The 19,281-nt window shown below is 50.8% G+C and overlaps 1 protein-coding gene across 4 annotated transcripts in view; it reads right to left on the bottom strand.

The window, feature by feature from the left end:
* Nucleotides 1-19,281, bottom strand: part of WDR25 (WD repeat domain 25) — a 142,289-nt gene that overhangs the window by 81,589 nt on the left and 41,419 nt on the right. Inside the window, exon 1 of one of the 4 annotated variants that reach the window (XM_057731838.1) lies at nucleotides 16,898-17,024. The exons of 2 other annotated variants lie outside the window; for them this stretch is intronic. In XM_057731838.1, the coding sequence (XP_057587821.1) occupies nucleotides 16,898-16,942 (45 nt within the window). In that variant the 5' untranslated portion in view covers nucleotides 16,943-17,024. Of the gene's footprint in view, nucleotides 1-8,147; nucleotides 8,240-16,897; nucleotides 17,025-19,281 lie in introns of those variants that run through there. One more of the 4 variants, XM_057731839.1, reaches the window with a different exon arrangement.

Below are 19,281 nucleotides of genomic sequence, written 5' to 3'. Positions count from 1 at the left end.
AAAACAAAATCGTAGATTTATGGGTCTCAAGTCCATTTCTCAGAAAAAACCCCTAAGTCTAATGACTTCTAAAAGGGCCAGCTAAGGACGAACCAGTTTCCAGTAGCTTTCAGTTAACTCAAACCTCCTCAGCGCCCAAGCTCATGCCCAGGCCTGGGGTTCTTGGGGACTGAATACTCAGTCCCTAACAAACTGTACTTGGAATGCATTCAGTGGTGTTATAAATGGAGTCCCCAAAATTTCTAATAGTTTTGAATTAGTCTGTATAATTACATTACTTCCATGAGCACAAAATTATTTTACCTATAAAAGTTTAACAAGTGATTCTAAAGGATTAAGAAGAGTTATATAATCGGATAATAATGATGAGTCTATAGCACTTAAGTCAATGATTTTTGTGGTCACACAGCCTGTAATTTACAGAAGCTGTTTGGCTGTGAATTTAACAGCCAGAAATCCCTTTACCTGTCCCTGTGCTGACAGCAACAAGAGCTCACGCATCAGAGAAGAGCAGCTCCCCCAAGAGCCAGGTGTGATCAGCAACACCTGTACTGATTACAGAAGGCCCATGTGGCCATGAGTCAACCTGTCTCTCCTCCACTCCTGCTCGCAAGCTTTTGGAGCTGGCACGTGGCTTCCATCTTTTTTTAAAGAGGAAAGCAGCACAACCTCTGCCTCACTTTCAAGCTGTTCTTTTTTAAGTTAGTTACTATCGGAATTGCGTTGTGCACCATGTGCTGTAATTTACACATCTTTACTGAGGCTGATCAACATCAGCCGTGTACCTGCTGAGGTTCCGCATCATGCGTGAAGAGCCCCCGGGGACCCCAGGAGCAGGTACACAACGCCAGCCTGCTTCCGCTCTGGACTCTGATCGGGCCTCAGCCATTCCTTCACACCCCACCAGCTGGAAGGTGGGCCCAGGGCTGAAACACCAGAGGGTCACAGTGCTGGGGAGGTGTCGCACGTAGCAGTTACCTGAAGGCTCCGCGTCCCCACGGACTGAGCCTCCTTTTCCTTGGCTGGCTGACTTAAAGTCCTTCCCCCTAAGGCCAGTATCACCCAGGCGGCCCCGTCAGCGAGTTGGAAGCGAGGGTTCTAAACCCCGAGGCACGGGAACGGCTCCCCAGCGCTGCCTCCGACACTCGGGTTAGGATGGAACGGAGTGTCTTTCTGACCCAGCGCTTCTCCGCCCAGATGTTCCCAAACAGGCTCCGTGCCCACTTCTTCCCAGAGAGAAGTCAGAGGCTCAACAAGGCAACCCAGGGGCTTGACAACAAAGGTTGAGGGAAGCTTCCTGCTAATCCGAAAATGAGAATCCTGCCACCCAGCAGGTCTCCTTTCAGCTCTGGCAACCAGGAAGCTTCCAGCAATTTCGGGGCCCAGGTGGGCCAGCTACAGCACGTGCTGCCGCCTCCACCCCCGCCCCCAAGCTACATGGCTGCTAAGCTTTCTTTTCATCTCTACAACAGTAAGCCTTAAAATCCTCTTGTTGTGCTATAAGTTTTTATGATAAACTAGTTTAAAACCTCTTTGGGAAGTTGTCATGACATAAATTATAAATAAAGACCAACAAAGCAAAAGCTCTGAGGCACAATCTTATTACCACCTTGAAGGCGCTTGGTGTCATTTTTCTTCCAGTAAACATGTAAATCTGGTGTCCAAAACAATACAAGTTGCTTTATTCCATGTCTTATTTGCATGATTTTTAATGGCAAACAATAATAAAGTGTAACTGAATCCTCTAATCCTAAATTCACCTAGACGTTGCTGCAGAGAATGCATCCATAATAAAATCCCAAGTTCACAGGGGAACAGCAGTGTGAGGCTCTGAGAGTCTGCGGGTCAGGAACCGTGAGAGCGGGCGGGCGGCCTGGGGGACACCGGGTGAGAGCAACCAGGACACCAAGGCCCAACTGCACAGGGCGCTTCAGACACCTCGAACCCTGACCCTGATGTGCTCCTTCTATTGACGTGGCCTGAGCAGATGACCACGTCTCTGAGCTGCCACGTCCACAGCTAGAAAATGGGGCAGGCCCATGCTTCCCAGAGCTGCGGGGAGGCTCAAAGGGAATTATACTAACAAAGTAGCAGGCACTAGCTGTCTGTACTCTTTCCCGTCTTTCACCACCTGCCGCCAAAATGACCCTCTGTTAGTGCAAAGAGGACTCGAGACCCTACAAAGTAAGTTCCCTGTCTGAGTGCCTCCCTTCGGGACGCTGGCCAGGCCAGATGGCTCAGCCGCACACGTGAAGGTACCAACTTCCACCCTCAGTTCTGTCCCAAAGGCCCAGCCCAGGGCCAATGCAGACACGATGGAGGCGTCCGAAGGTGCACAGAAGGGTCCAAAAGGGGCCTGAGGCCAGTGTGAGGAGGAGGATGCCCGGGCCACGTGTGTCCGTGGGAAAGGCAGCCGCCCTGATGACTGCCATCTTGGCTGCAGCAGCTGCCCTGGCCTTGGGCTCAGCTGGCAATGAGAGCTGTCCAGAGCCGGAGCAGAGCCAGGCCAGGCCCTGGACAGAGTGGAGCCCATGAGCCCAGGCCAGACAGAGCCCCACACGCCTGGGTTCCACCTCGCACCACAGGATTTAGAGAGATGTACGTCTGCGGTTCCCTGCGGCAGCTTTCCTGACCCACAGCTAAATGGAATGGGCTGTGCTTACAAGCACGCCTCTCTGCATGCCCACAGCTCCTTTCAAAGCAGAAAAATCACCAGCAGCCTCAGTGAAGCATCAGCCCCCTCCTGTCCAGCTTTCCTTTCATTTTCGCGGGTCCAGCCTCAGCACTCAGCCAGGCTCGGGTGCGTGCTTCTCAGGCACACCCCAGGAGGCTGTACCTGTCTGCCTGTAGGCAGCCCCTTGCAGAACTAAGACCACTGCTGGGGCCTGAGGACCGAGTGGGGCCGTGGACAGGATGGGGGCTCCAGGGCCGGGCCCAGTGTGCGGGCCTGGCTCTCCCTCGGGCCGCCTGGGCAAACTTCGCTCTGTCATTCCTCGCTGGGCCTCAAGATCTCATCTGCAGAACAGAGAAGCATGACCCCTCCTCAAGGCGGCTGCGAGGCTGAGCTGAGAATGTCATTAAGGGCGCCTCGCCCAGCGCCAGGCGTTAAACGACAGTGATTATTATTACTCATGCTCCAATCACTCAGTGCACATCCCTCATGCTTCCCAAACGCACTCGTTCCACAGCAGCCCGGAGCGCTCCCAATTAATGAAAGAACAAATTAAACTGTCATTACTTTGGTTTAATTCTGTAATTAAAGAACTTCAAGAAGCGACAGGCTCTAAATAATGCATGCTTTTGTCAAAAAAAAAAATGTTGAGTTCTGGGCAAAATGAAAAAAATAAGGGGGGAAAAGCTTCGGGGAAAAGGAGAGAGAAGAGACACAAGGTAGGAAGATGACACTTATCCGCAAAGATCGGAGGGAACAATCAAGTGACAGCTGAAGGACTTAATTTGGTTTTGAATTAAGGCTTCAGCTCTCACCGAAAACAGGAAAATATACGGCCCCCACCCCGAGCTCCCCGCCCCACAGCTGCCATAAACAGAAATGGTGTCGGGAGTAATTCAATCGGTGGCTTTTCCAGTTGATGAGGCAAAGCACGGCAGTCATTCTGACATCTGCTTGTGTGTGACTCTCCTTTTTATGTCAGTTCAGGGGAAAGAGAAATAAAGAAAGGAAAAGCATGTGGCACGTAAATTTTTTTTAAATGTGTGTCTCTTATCCAGCAGATCATGCAGCTGCCACATGTTACAAACCTAACGAGGCTGCCCGTGCAGGGGCGGGGAGAGAGCGGTGGGCTCGGAGTCAGGGGGACGGGATTCAAACCCAGCTCCGCCTTGCCCTGGGTACTGCCCCCCGCCCCCCGCCCCCACCTCTGGGCGAGACAGAGGGCAGTGAGCACCTATGGGCTGCCAGCAGAACGCGAGGGCTGAATTAGAAACCAGCAGCCAGGCCTGCAACTTCAAATTAAATAACTTATTGAGATGTTTTCTTCTTGTTAGGCATTAATGTTTTCATAAATCTCATCCACGGGGTAATTGCAGCGTCCTGATTCTCTGAATCACATCAAGAAATGGCTTTAGTCATGGCTCCCATTCACGCTTCTATTAGCTGCAGAACCCGAAGGATGAAATGTTATTAAATAGAACTTTTTTTTCACTGCAATATCACCAAGTTCCAAGAACAGCTTGGAGGTTTCCCTGAAAAGGTTGGCAAATGTGCTTAGTACAGAGAATAGCAGCTGCTTTACAAACTGCATACTTTTATTAAATTACTGCCCCTGCAACATCCTGCCAGCCGCAGGATTAAAAAGGAGAAGAGATTAAACTGATGGGAAAGGCTCCCAAGCAACAGGTCTAAGTCACAAGTGATAAATCTCCTTCTAAGTCTGTACTGGGCGGGGACAACAGAGGGGGCTTTATTGGCGGGGGGGCTAGTATATAAAATTTTAATGACATGTATCCACTATGTCAAGGCAGAAATGGCAATTATCCACATTGCTAGGCATGTCATAATCTTCTTTTCTTTCCTTCTTTCCCCACCGGGTACCCACCAGGGTACTCTGGATCTGGTAGAATGCCTGGAATGCAGTAGGTGCCTACTAAATACTGCTTAGTAGGGGGCAGGGGGCGAAGGGGAAGCTGGGATGAAGTGAGAGAGTAGCATAGACATATATACACTGCCAACTGTAAAACAGATAGCTAGTGTGAAGTTGCTGTATAACAAAGGGAGATCAACTCGATGATGGGTGATGCCGTAGAGGGCCAGGACAAGGGAGGGTGGGAGGGAGTCACGGGAGGGAGGGGATATGGGGATATGTGTATAAATACAGCTGATTCACTTTGGTGTGCCTCAAAAGTTGGTACAAGAGTGTAAAGCAATTATATTCCAATAAAGAGCTTAAAAAAAAATACTGCTTAGTGACTGAGTGAATGTGTATACCCCCAGCCGAGAGCTGACCACAAGGCAGGCGCTCAGGAAACGTCCGATTCATCACTCCCGGGGCGGTGTGACGACCCAACTCTCGCTGTGACGGGTCACATCGTAACACCTCGGCTACAGAAGCCCGCTCCTCTCACAGGAGCCCCCTGCACCCTCCCGGCCCTGCACTGCCATGTATGACCCTGGGCCACTGCTTGACCCTCTTAAGGGCAGGTTTCTCCGCTATAAAATGGGAATGAAAATATCCCACAGAGAGTCAGAATGAGGACTTCAGCCCAGCACTTGGCACGCTCAATACTCCACTTTGCATCCCCACAAACCTCCCTCCTCCTCCGTCAGCATCCCCGCAGGACGCCCGCTGACCTGTCCCCTGCCACACACCAGCTGGTCGAGGGCTTTACTCCCAGTGTCATTTCATTCTCACAGCAGCCCTGACAGATGTGAGATTATGACTGCTTCCACTTCACAGATGAGGAAACTGAGCACGGAGAGCTTCAGTAACTTCGGCGGCAGGCGAGGAAGCAGCAAGCCCATACTACTCTCCAATGAGCCCCCAGACCGCCTGCAGGGCCGCACCAAGCTCCCCAGGGGTGCCCTTGCCAGTGGCCCTGGATGCCTTTCACCCTCCCCCACACACACACCCCTCCCCGTGCCCCCTCATCCCAGGCACAGCTGCTTCCACTCTGCCTGGAAAGCCCCTGAAGTGAGCACTGCCTGGTGAGGAGGCCCCCTCCCTTTGAGACCCAAGTCACCCCTGTGTCACCTTCCCCACTCCCCTGGCAATGAGGGCAGCCCCGGTCCTGCTCCCAACAACTCGGGTCACGCAATTATTCCCTATCCATCCCCCCTCTGCAGTAACAGCTCCCTCAAGAGGAGGGCCCCCAACCCACGCCTCTGTACACCTCGGACCCAGCGCACAGTAGGAGCTCAGCTGACGCCTGATGCCTAAGTGGGTCCATGAACAGAGTGCCTTCTAAGTGTCCGCCATGATGCTGGTACCAGAATATTCTGAGAATCTAAGGCAGGAAGCAGAGCCTTGGCTCCCTGGCTTGGCTTCAAGACCAAATCAGGCAGAGCTCTGTGTGCCTGTGTGATTAAAGCAATGAGCAGGAAGTAAACACAAGGCTGTTTATTGGCTCCAGCATAGAACCCTCGCTCAAAATGCCAGGGACCGGGCACTTTGACACAAATTCAGGAGCGGCATCTTTAATCATTTCAGGGTTCATAAAAAATGTCGATTACATTTGTCATCATGGTCCTCCTGGGGGAGCAATCCCAGCGCAGACAATCTCTGGCCAAACGACAGCCCGGTCTGTTTGTCACACGTCCCTCCAGCTGCCTCGCTGACAAATTAATCGAGTTGGTTACCTCCCCCTGGCCTGTCCCTTCGTAAATAATCCGTGGTAATATGGACCTTCCAAATAATCTGACCTGTGAATGGCTGCTCTGACTCTCCCTAAATAAGAACAGGGAACAAAAGCAAGGAATGAGCCTCAAAATACCCCCAAATACTGCCACCTGGAGAGAGGAGCGTGGTGCGGCCCGGACACACGAGCTTCTTCCAACTCGACGGGCCGGGGCCTGTCTTTCCGTCCCACTGTCCCTCAGGGCCCAGCGCAGCCCCCACAGAACTAACGCACCGCATCACACTAGCCAGTCTCCGTGCCCCCAGAACCTTCTGAGGGGTCCCATCCTACCCCTAATTTACAAGCAAGCAAATGGCAGCTGAGAACAGACTAAGCAGCGTGCCCCAACGGGGCTCAAACCCAGGTGTCTGGCACCAGCCCGCTGCCCGCGGCCGAGGGGCTCTTGAGTGCGGCTGCCTGTCTGCGTTTTGAGAGCAGCTATTTTGCAATCAAGGAATTCCTGCACAAATTGCCAGGTGCAAATGCATCCAAGAGGAGAATGCTCCCCTGGTATAACTGACACTTAACACACAGAGACAGGAACGAAGGCAGGTTGAAATGGAATAAGGAAAACATTGCTTTTTACCCCAGGACTACTCCAAATGCTCTGAAACCATTAAATTTGCCTAAATTAAGCATTCTATCTTTATCAGAAAATGACTTGAAAATGACTGTTCAGGGACTGTTACTCACATTTGTTTGTAAACAATGAATCCTCTCCTTGACGTAAATCTGGACATGCACCAAAAGTCAGGGTCCTTGTTCCCACCCCCACCCCGACCGGAAGTGGGGCTCGGACGACTCTCTCGGCCTCCCGCACAGCGCAGGACACGCCGTGCTGGGTCTGTTCCCGACCACTGCAAGGTGCTTTACAAAGCAGAGGGATTTTTGTCACCGAAACCTCAAACACTCAAAATCACTTTCATTTTCAGAGAAAACGTGAGCAATATGAAGAATGTACAACTATTTCCAGGATTCATTTTAAAGCTGTTGCAATTCAAAGGGTTAAGCTGAGCACGGCTCCTCCTCGGAGACCAGTGTTAATTTCACCAACTCACTGTCATAGAAAAAGTGCCGCCCCCACACAGCAATCAGGGGTTGCCCGACTGCCCTTCCAGAGAGTTCCGTCTCCAGTGAGAAATCCAGATGACACTTTTTCGACAGCCCAGCAGTCATTAGGTTTTCAAGTTAACTTTCACGAGACAGGCAAAGGCTCTTATTTTGATGGCTTCCCTCCATTTCGGCAATTTTATCACCTTCATACACACTAATGGCTCTTGAATACCTGCTGTGGGTGTGGCGTGCTATGCCAGGCTGAACTGCACATTGCCACACAAAATGCCACCGAATGAGTCACCCGTCCCCACTGGCAATCAGCTCTGTGACGCACAGGAGTCCGGGGGCTGAGGCAACAGCAGCTTCTCAGCTGTGGCAACAAGCGGGTCTCAGAAGGGCAGGGCTCCTTACTGCAGGGCCTGCCACGTGCCAGATGTACCTCCAGGTGCCTCACACACACTATGTGTAACCATACAAAAGCCGAGGGTGTATCATGATGCCCATTCATTCACCAGTGGGAAAGCGAGGGTAGAGAGGAGAGATGGCCCTGGCTGGGGCACAGAGTTAGAAAGTGCCCAGGAAATCGAAGGCCAGCCCCACCTCCGCACCGCCCCTCACCTCGGTTTACAGGAAGGTGTCCTAGTCAGTAATGCTGGCACTAACAGGCGGTCAGTCACGTGCTGGAGGAAATGCAGACACTCCCCCCACCCCCCAACAGGAGTTCTAGAAGGCAGGCTAACCTTGGAGCAGAGGGTTCTGAGTTCAAATCCCAGCTCCATCTCTCACCAGCTCTGTGACTTGACACATCACTGCACCATTCTGCCATTCTGAGCCTTAGTCTCCCTGGTGTAAAGAAAGGGAAATGCAACAAACTTGAACTTCACGGGGGGGGGGGGGGGGGGGGGGGGGGCGACTGAGAAGATTAAATAAGATTAAACGAGATAACATATGCAAAGCCACTCAACCTGTCTCTTCTCCCTAATTAGCTCTGCCTGTAATTAGCTGGGGATGAAAGAACATAAGCCTCAGCCCTAACTTCCAATCCCACATCCCAGATTTGCCAGCTGGGTGCATGCGCACACAGGGCAGACCCTCACTGGGCTTCCACTGGCTCTGGCTTGCGCCCCTTTGCCACTGCACAGGCGGTGCACGGGTTAAGGAGACGGTGTCTGGCAGGGAATGGGCGCTCAATAAAAGCTCATTCAATTCAATTTGACTTAATTAAAAAACCCTACTCATAGCCTCGAGAATGGCAGGAGCACAGAGGGCTAAAGCTACAAACTCGATCCATTTGAAGCCCATAAATTTTATATCCTGCCGATGAATGCATTTTCTTACTAAGCAACAATATTATAAACCTCTTCTGAATTCCTGGCAATGTTTAAGAGTCATATCTTCATCGGGCTAAAAGCGGTTGTCAAATCACAAAGAACTTGAAGGGGTTCTAAAACAACTGATGAAAAGGAATAGCTGAAACCAAGTTTACTGAACAAATCAAATTATTTCACTGCTGTGCCTGTCTTTGCAAAGCTTCTCCAAATTACACTTCATTATGAGACTCAGAAATTAGACACCAGTAACAAAATGAGAAAGCCAGAACACATAAATATTTACATAATCGTCAGAATAATATTCTTCTCCTGTGCAAATCCACCTACTACTTTGTTTATTCTTATTAACTCAAGTTTAGAAATGGGACAATCGTGTGAAATGGGGCCCTGGGGTTTTCTCTCCCTGACGCAAACCATTTCTTTTTTTCATTTGCGAGCAGCGGTGCATCAGGAGAGAAGAGAAAGAGAAGGCAAGGAAGCAGGGTGGGCGGCCCCTCCCTTCAAGCCCCTTGATCCTCAACCGTGGCTCGTCGTTGGGGCCTCTGAGCCGGCATCTCTCTTCTCTCACTGAGGGAGGGGCCGACACGCCAGGGCTGCGGTGAACGTGCAGGGGCAGAGCTGCTCGCAGGGATGAGGGGCGGGGGGTGCGGAGAGCAAGCAACCGCACGGGGGTGCAACCGTAAGGGACGAACTTGGAGATACGGGAACTGAGGTGCCGGAGCTCGCAACCTCCTGGTCTAAGGCCACACAGCGCGTGAGCGCCAGCGCCAGGGTACGCGCCCAGCTTTGGGTGGCTTTTCTAGCTCACGAGCACCGTGTCCTGGGTGCTGATGCCACAACCGCAACAAGGTTTGGCCCCCACGGGCACTGGCTGGTACCTCGGAGGTGGGTCTTGCGGAAGCGAAGGAGAAAGTGGGGCTGAGACTGGATGGCGGTAGAGATGGAGGGACCCCCTCTCTGTAGGCAGACGCTGTCCCAGGAGCGAGGCCAACGAATGGACTTAGTCCTGAACAGAAATCCCTGGAACTGGGCTTCGCCTCCTCCTTCCTTACCACCGTCATCGGCCTTCATTCATTCATTCAGTGAGCAAGCACTGAGCCCCTGCCCCGCGCCAAGCACTGAGGGGGCGGGGGGCCCACATGGTTAGGGCCCAGCCCCAGCCCTAAAGGGCCTCCTGTGCTCCACCAGGCAAGACTCTGTTGTACCACATTTTCCAAAACAGAAAGGCAGAACAGACGGTTCAGCATATGGTGTGGCACAGGGACAACGGAAAGCAGGGCACCCTAGCAAACCAAGGCCCAAGGCCCGCTGGGGCCAGCATCCTGGCCTCTGGGGCAGCTGCACACCCTCCATACCCCCAGGGGCCTGGGCGCAGAGACTCGGACTTTCTCTTCTACACAGATGATGCCCGGTCAGGGGCTGTTAGGTGGAAAACAACCCCAGGAGCGACCCCATGAAGCGGCAACGTGAAACCCAGGTGCACAGGGGACCGACGTTCCCGCCTCCTCTCCCCAGTGCGCAGAGGCCTCCTCACCCCGAGACAATGAGCACCCGAGGCAGAGGCTGCCCAACAGGCCTGCAGTGGCGCTCAGGCCACAGTTTACGGCCACACTGCCACGTGGTGCCGTTCACCAAGCGGGAAGTTAGGATGACAAAAGTACCCAACTGCAAATCCATGAAGACGCCATTAAGGTGCCATTAAAACACCATTAAAACATGTAAGCTCAATGTAAAACTATTTCATTGCAAATTATACTGCTGTAAAATAAACAAAGGAAATGGATTCCAAAAAGCATTAAAGTAACATTAAAGCAAACAGAACCCCTTTCTCGAAAGCAAGAGAATTCTAAGTAAGAGAAGCACGCAGTCCACGGTGAAAAGCTGAGCCCAGCACTTGGCAGTCAGCCCTGCAATCCCACCTAGCCTCAGTCCCCAACTAGCTGTGTGACCTTCCACAAGCATTTCACCTTTCTGAGCCTCAAGATCCTGTATGGAAAAAGTGCTACACTGATGGGAGGGTCAAATGAGATGAGCAGAGAGGGAGAAAGTTACACGTTCAGACACTACACATCGCAAACTTGCATGGCTGGTCAGTAGAAGAGTCAGGAAGTGTGACGCCGGAGTCTGGGCTCAGAGCCTCTCCACTCACCTGAGAAGACTCAAAGAGCTCGCCTCGGGTTGGTGGTACACGGCAGTCAACTGAGGCCTGGGAGACTAAAGATCTGTGCACGGTGCACTCTGCAGCCACGCTCTCCCTCCTCCAGGCCCCTCTTCAGCCGAAGGCTCGCAGGTGTCTCCTGGGCTGTCACTCGTTTCTCCCTGGACCACCGAATCTCGCTTAGGTGCCTCTCCTAGGTGACCCCCAGCACCATGTTCCTCCCTGAGGGGTCCGGGAGCTCCCATCTGGACTGGAAGTTGCTGGATGCGGTCTGAGCAACACCCTCCTGCTCACCACATTAACTTCACTGCCGCGTGGCAGGGACAGGTGGGGTCACAAGAGTCACCTCTGGACCAAAGGCCCAGCTAGGCTCTTTCCACTCCAGGACAGCTTAGAGAGCAACTCTTTCAGTAGCCTCAAAACTTTTTTGATCACATATCACTATCATTTAAAAAAAAAAATTTTAGGGACTTCCTTGGTGGCACAGTGGTTAAGAATCCGCCTGCCAATGCAGGGGACACAGGTTCGATCCCTGCTCCAGGAGGATCCCACATGCCACAGAGCAACTAAGCCCATGTGCCACAACTGCTGAGCCTGTGCACTGCAACTACTGAAGCCCGCGAGCCTAGAGCCCATGCTCTGCAAAAAGAGAAGTCACGGCATTGAGAAGCCTGTGCACCGCAATGAAGAGTAGCCCCGCTCACCACAACTAGAGAAAGCCTATGCAGCAACAAAGACCCAACACAGCCAATAAATAAATAAATAAATAAATTTATTTTAAAAATGAAAAAATGAAAAAAAAAATTTTTTGGAGCACACAACTTTGAGTACATAAATACTATTCTACTGATACATTAGACACATTATAAAACATGTTATAAAACATGTACACACACAAACAGAAATTTTAGAAGATGATATGAAAATCAGCTGTAAGTGGAATGCCCAGGATCTTTGTATGTGGTGCCAGGGGACATGAGCCTGGCTTTTAGCAGTACCCTCTGGATGACCCCAGGCTCCTCACCGAGGACTGGCATCTAGGGCGTGTAATGAAGCTGTTGCACGTGATCCCGAGTTCCAGCACCGCACAGACTGACCTCACACCCCAGGACCCAGCGCAGCGTGCACGACATGGAAGCATGCTGCTACTCTGAGCCCGTTTCCTCCTCCAAGCACCCTGCCGCTCTTCCACCACCAGGTGGAAACGAGATGCCATCCAGGAAGGTTTGTACCATTACCGGCACCTAGACACATGCAGTTTATAGTTCATTTCCATGTACCCAAATAATAGCCAAAAAGAAGGAGAATGCAATGCAATACTCTGCAGCTCTGACAGAGCTACCAGGGGACCTCTAGGGGCTGGAGCAAAATGAGAAAGGGGATCTATAATATGCTCACATGTTTTCATGGAGAAAGAAGGAGCAATAAGGAACTACCCATCTGAGCAAAAAGAAACATAGAAGGAAAAGCCAAAGACTAATGAGAGTAGTTACCTACAGGGTGGGGCTGGGGACTGGGTAGAAAGGATAGAGGAAATGGTGTCGGGTGGGGGATATCTCTCTAAATAAAACTTTTTGTATAGATATGACTTTCATATATATCTTAGTGATACACATGGAAGGAAGGGAAGAGGGGAAGAATAGAACACAAAGAAAAACAAATGCACCAAATGGCATTTCAAACAAATAACAAAATCACACTGAAAGAGAAAAAGAACTTAGCCCAAGGAACATCTGAATAAATTTGGACTATATACCCTCAGGCTAAAGGCAAAAAGAGCTCTAATAATGACTTCTAACTAGTAGACTTTTTTACAGAGGTTAACCATTCTGAAATGACTTTCTGACTTTCTAGAATTGAGCAGGTATATAAATATGTTGTGAAAATGGGAGCCAAGTTTCACATTATTGGAAAAGGAGTCACAAATATGGAAATGGAAAAGGGTAGAATGAATCCCACCGTACTGGGTGGGATTTAGAGAGATCCACATGAACTTCTGGGTTGAGAAGAAAGAACTACATAGAGGTGTGTGTGAGTATGTGCACATGAACATCTATTGCCCAGATCTGTCTTCTGAGACACACTGACACCTCAGCAGTAGTGAGCACATTCAAAACCCACATCTTGGTTTCTAAACGCCTTTCTCCACTAAAAGGAGGCAGAGCAGCTCAGACCTCCGCGGAGCTCCTTGGAGACAGCTCTTTGGAGACGGGGCAGGGACAGGACAAGACGGGCCTGGATTATATTGCTGTGCCAAAAAGTAAGTGGGTGTTCAAAGCACGATGGAGACATGAGACATCTCAAACAGACACAGGAGCCAGCTTGACGGAGCTTCCATTGGACCAATGACAAAAACAGATTCGAATTTATTAAACTAAGAGTCCATGAACCCACACTGATATAAAGGAAACAGACTTATAGGGAGTTTGGAGGGGGGAGCTCTTTATAGCAGGAAGAAATGACAGGATCAGAAATCACAATTTTCCAACCATCATCATAGGAATCATCAATGGATGCTAAAACTAGCGGATAAAGTTTGAGGACTAACAGCCTATTTACGTAGTCTCGGAGTGTCTCTCTACATGACATTTTCAAGTTATAAAAGGTAAAATAGTAACTATATTAGAAAAACCTGGCAGACAACACCCTAAGCAAATGAAGTTAATGTCTCCAACAGCAGGACTAACTGACAGCATGTGCCTCCTGACATGAGGCACCGAGAAGGACACAACATCGTGCCTGGCGCATTCCTGCCAAAAAGTCCACAATCTGAACCTAACCGTGAGGATGCACAGGACAAACCCAAAATGAAGGACAGTCTAGAAAATAACTGGCTTGTTCTCTTCAAATACGCGAATGTCATGAAACACAAGAATTGTTCTAAACTAAAGGAGACTGAAGAGACATGAACACGAAGGTAACACGTGACCTTGAATTTTCTTTTGCTATAAAGGACATTACTGGGACACTGTTGGGAAAATCTCAGTAAGGTACATACAGGAGATTAGATAATAATGTTTCAGTGATATTTTCCTGATTTTGATAAATGCACGGTGATTATGGAAGAGAATTTGTTTTGTTTAATTTATTTATTTTTAAAGTCTTTATTGAATTTGTTACAATACTGCTTCTGTTTTTTATGTTTTGGTTTTCTGCCTGCGAGGCATGTGGGATCTTGGCTCCCCAGCCTGGGATCGAACCTGCACACCCTGCGTTAGAAGGTGAAGTCTTAACCACTGGACCACCAGAGAAGTCCCTGTTGTTTTTAAGAAATATACGTTGAAGAATTTAAGGGTGAAGGACTGTCAGTCTGCAACTTACTCTTAAGTGGTTCAGAAAAAAATGTACCTAAGTATGTATGTATTAATATATATACATACACATCTCTATATCGAGAGACATAAAGAAAGAGGATAAAATGGTATTAACATTTGGGGAATCTGGGTAAAGGGTGTCTGGAAATTCTTTGTATTATTCTCACAACTTTTCTGTAAGGCTGAAATTCTGTCAAAACTTTTAAAATAGAAGAAGAAAGGAGGAAAAAAATTTTTTTTTGTAGGCTGGTAATTTGGTGGTTATTTGCAAGGTCTTTTGGCAGGCTATGCTTTGGGGAGATTTTGGCATTGTGACAGGAAGCTTTCTGAAAATAACTAATGAGGGGAGTTGACTCTTACAAGTGGGGTAATATCCACTGACTTATTATTTCTTCTTTACAGTTAGTGTTTCAAAAGATACTTTCCTTTTCATTTCTCCTCTTTCTTTCTTTCTTTTCAAATTGCTACCTCTGGCAGGCTCCCTAACCTGAGTGAGATGAGAATAAAACACCTGAATTCTCCTCAGCTCTCCCATTTCGAACACTGTCATAATTCACAACCTGCTGATGCTGAAATTGAGATGCGTGTGGGATAACACATCTACTGCACAAAAGAAACTCAAAGAAGAAATGCGCCCATCCTGGAGAAAGAATCACAAAGGAAGTTCTAAACAGAAATGCGCTTTCTCTGGGCCAAATAGCTCTCCGACTGTCAGATTCTCCTCACATCATCCTCAACATTAATTCAGCTCTTTGTGGACTTTTCCCCCAATACATAAAGAGGGAGACTTTAATAAATAATCCTTTAACTGCTTTTATCAAATGTATATTACTTTTAATTTGTATTAAGCAAAACCAAACGAAAAACCAATTTCTTTCAGTTAACTAGGGAATTGAAGTACCTTGCCAGGCAGTTATATGATTCTAGAAAAATCCTTTAGAAAATATAATTAAGTCTAAATGTTCTGAAACCACTAGTCTTATCAAAAGTTGTTTTATTAACTGAAGCCCCAAGGATACAGATACCCAAATCAATCCACATCAATATTTTAATGTCATGCATTAATCAGCCACACTTATAAAAGACAAATGCACCTCAGAAGGAATGTCAGAGGCCAAAGAGAGCGACAGGTTAACTAGCTGAGCAGAAATGGCCTTGATTTACACCTGCGAGCGTGGTTAACATGTCCTTCCAACGACTCACGCACTGAACTCAGGAAACCCCTGCCCTAGGCTGGCCGTGGAGACACGAGGCAGAAGGGAGGCCTTCTCCAGTGGTTTGTCCCTGCAGGCTGAGGCCTGGGGCGCCTGGGAGTGGGCACCCCCCGGCCCCTCCCCGCCTGCCAGAAAGGCCAGGTGAGGGGCCCGAGGCGCAAGCCCCTTCTGGGCAGGCCCACCCAGCCTGCTCCTCCTGGAACCTGCCCCACATCCTTCCCCCTGAGTCTAGCAGGCCCAGGCTCCCTTACTGAGTCACCTGCACACGTCACCGGTCCCCTCTGCACCTCTGTGTCCTCACCTACCAGCGGGGAAGGCAGCCCTGCCAGCCTCGGCCGAAGTTGCCAGTGCAGGAAGCATTAAGTGGACCGTAAGGCCCCTGTAACGCTTTCGATTAAGTCAACACCCATTCAACATCCTTTCAAGGAGCACCTACTTTGTGTTGGGCACTAACATGCTGGTCACGAAACAGTCACACTCCTTGCTTCCCTGGAGCTAATTTCTCAAAAATAAGGTATCACGATTAACAAACAGACTAAGCCTCTGGGCTTCACAGTATATGGCCCCGTTAGCATCATCCCTCACCTTGACCAAACCTTGCAACTCTTCCATTTCCCCAAGAGGGTCAGGAGGTCAGAGACCAGGGGGTCTGGAGAAGGCTCAGGTCAAAGAGCACAGGTTCAGGACGTGCCTTCCTGAGAACACACGCCACTCCCCAGGGCCTCTCGGTCTTCAGGAACTGGCCAAAGACTTTGAGGCCAACTGCATCTCACCTAAGACCTTTCAGATTCTACTGCAACAAATGTCCACTGAGCAGCACCCGGCACATGTCAGGCACTGCGCTAACCATGTTACAGGCTGCACTGCATCCCCCCAAACGCACGTGCTGAAGCCTGAACCCACAGCGCGCCTGAATTTGGAGACAGGGCCTCTAAGGAAGTAAATAAGATTGAATGGGGTCGTAAGAGTGGGGCTCTGATTTGACAGCATCGGTGTCCTCATAAGAGACACCAGAGAGCTTGCTCACTCTCTCTCCATGCAGCAGAAGAGGCTGCATAAGGATGCAGCAAGAAGGCGGCCATCTGCACCCCAAGGGGAGAGCTCTCCCCAGACACCAACCCTTGGCACCTTGATCTTGGACTTCCAGCCTCCAGAACTGTGAGAAAACAGATTTCTGTTGTGTAAGCCCCCCGGGCTGTGGTATTTTGTTGTGGCAGCCCAAGCAGACGAAGCCATGGCATTTCACACATATCATTGCGTTGAATCTTTCATTTTCTGAGGCTCTTAGAAGCTGTACGTGTATGACTGCCTAGGCCTCCCCCAAGCCACTGGGACCTTGTTTACAAAAGGCATCTTGACAAAAAACCAGTGGATTCTCCTCTAAGAAGACAGGCTTGTATCCTGAACCACCCGAGCCCCTGAGCCCTGAGGGGACGGCTCCATCTCTTCCCTCTCCCTCTGGGTCCTACTCACCTGCTGACAGGTAGGCCTCCTGTGAGCCCCAAGCGGTGGGAGCATGCAAGGCCCCCTTCCCCTCTGCTGTGTTACCCTGACCCTATACCTCCCTGGTCCCCAAGGAGGGGAGGAGCTGTTGACAAGCTGAAGGTCAGAGTTCTAGAAGGTGGGTGGACCACATCTGATAAGAGCAGAGGGTTGTGAGCAGAGGAGGGGGTCAGCCCTGCTCTGCAGCTCCAGATCAAAGCCTGTAGGGAAAACACAGAGTGCCAAATAGAAAAACAAAATGTCCAAAAGTTTTACAAATGAGTGCCTGCAGCTCGGGAAAAAGTTTCCAGTGACAGCATCATTCACTGATTCAATAAGTGCAGGATCTGAAATGACTTAGGTGGAAGTGGAGCTGACACGCTCTGGAAAACGCTATTAGATGACTCAGAGCAGCCCGGGGGATCAGGACAGCTCGGGTGCCAGAGATGCGCGAGAAAGCTCAGTAATACTGCGTCATGAAAGGCGAGAAGAACAACAAGCCATTTTCATGAAATTCATACACATGAGACCTTTAAATATAAATGTGCAACTACTAAACTTACATTCAAAGTAGAATAAAAACTAAGGTGAAGTACTTTTGAAAGAGGTATCAGGAAAAAAAAATGCACATACAACCACTTGACTCAAGTGGGAAGTCTCCTCTCAGGGGCAGCTCCAGGCAGGGCACCGCACAGGGAGGAGCCACACGGAGGGGTCTGCTCACCACGACAGGCACAGAGCTCAGGTGCCACCCCCCCTGCAGGTGAGGGGACAGAGCCCAGAGGGGCCAAGACGGTGGCTCCCGCACACCCACCAGTGAGGGCTCTGTGCCAACCACCCCCCTCCAGGCCGGAGCTCAGTCGTCCCAGCCTTCTGCCCATGGGCCCCAACTCCCAGGCCACCCTCACCATCCAGGGACGGGGGGGAAGGTGCCTGCCTCTGGCTGGTGTCTGGGGACCCACAGCACAGCCTCAAATCTCATGGTGGGTGCACACAGTAGGTGTTTCCTCAGGAAGGAAAAGCGGCCTTGGTGGGCGCTCCCCAGGGGAACCAGACTGGGAAAGAAAAGACCCCCCTGGGGTGGGGGGTCAGAAGAGTCACGCAAGCACCAGCTGGCCTTCGGGGCAAGGACTCCCACTCCAGCGCACAGGCCTGCCTTCTTGCCTGCCCAGCCCCTCTCCTGCCTGGAGAAACAGCACGAAGGAGCCCTGGACCGGGAGTCAGGAGGCCAGGGCTCTAGCCACTCCCCTGCTCTCTGGCCTCAGTGTCCCTGTGGGTACAACAGCGTGGGCAGTGGAAAGGAAGCCCCTCAGTGCAGCCTAACAGCAGCGCCACCGAGCCCAGCACTCTTACCAGGAGTCATTTTTCTCCCAGCGGCAGCAGCCCAGACACCCCTGAACTTGTACTTTGAAACAGGCTATTTTTCCCTCAGTGGTGAAGGATGTCAAGAGAAAGGACCAGTTTAATAAAGAAAGTGATGACTGGGATCCCAGTGCACAACCTTCACCTACACGCCACCTCCAGCTCCTGCCTGGCAACCTCCGCTAACACGGTGACGGCTGCTAGGCCATCACACTTGGCCGGTAGAGCAAGCGCCGACCCCAGGGCACAGTGTGTCACTCCACAAACACTGACAAAGCGCCCACTGTGTGTCGCCCACTGAGATCATGCAGGGGACACGACCGTGAGCACCCCTGCCCCAGTGCTAACAAATGGGACACATTTCGAGAGGGGACAGACGAGAGCAGCGAGGGAGGACATTAGGGGCTGTGGGGACACGCTGGGAGGGGCCCCCAACCCAGTTGAGGGGGGGTGGATACTGGAAAAAGGACGAGCAGGAGTCACTCGGATGAAGCCTCAGAGGGGAAGAGGAGGGCCCCAGAAGGCCTCAGAGGCACACGGAGGAATCGGGACTCTTTCTAGAGACAGAGGGGCACCTCTGGGGGGTTTGAGGCAAGACTCAGAGTGATCAAGCATGTCTGAATCCCTCTGCCTGCAACTTCAGTAGCCGCCACTGGAGAAACGAGCAGGGAACGGGCACAGGGCCTGCTGGCAGGGGAGCTGCTCTCCAGGGCAGGGCACACCTGCGTTCTGTGTGCTCTGCTGCCCGGCCCCCTGCCTGGCACCCAGCAGGGTCTAGTAACTGGAAAGATGCTGTGAGTGTGGCCACAGAGGGCGTGGACCAGGCACGCCCCAGAGGGCTGGGGCTCGAGCGGATCATGCTCTAGGATGGGCTTTGGGGCACAGGGAAGTTGCAGGGCGAAAAGAGCTGGAGAACTCGCTGTAATCCGCCTTCTAATCCCGCACAAAGTCCACACGGAATGCTTGAAAAATGTGCCTGGGTACACGGCTGGCGCCTGAGGACTTTATTGACT

Source organism: Hippopotamus amphibius, chromosome 4 (assembly GCF_030028045.1).
Source record: "Hippopotamus amphibius kiboko isolate mHipAmp2 chromosome 4, mHipAmp2.hap2, whole genome shotgun sequence".
Taxonomy (NCBI): Eukaryota; Metazoa; Chordata; class Mammalia; order Artiodactyla; family Hippopotamidae; genus Hippopotamus; species Hippopotamus amphibius.
Note: the sequence above shows the minus strand (reverse complement) of the source record. Positions and strands in the feature narration are given on the sequence as shown.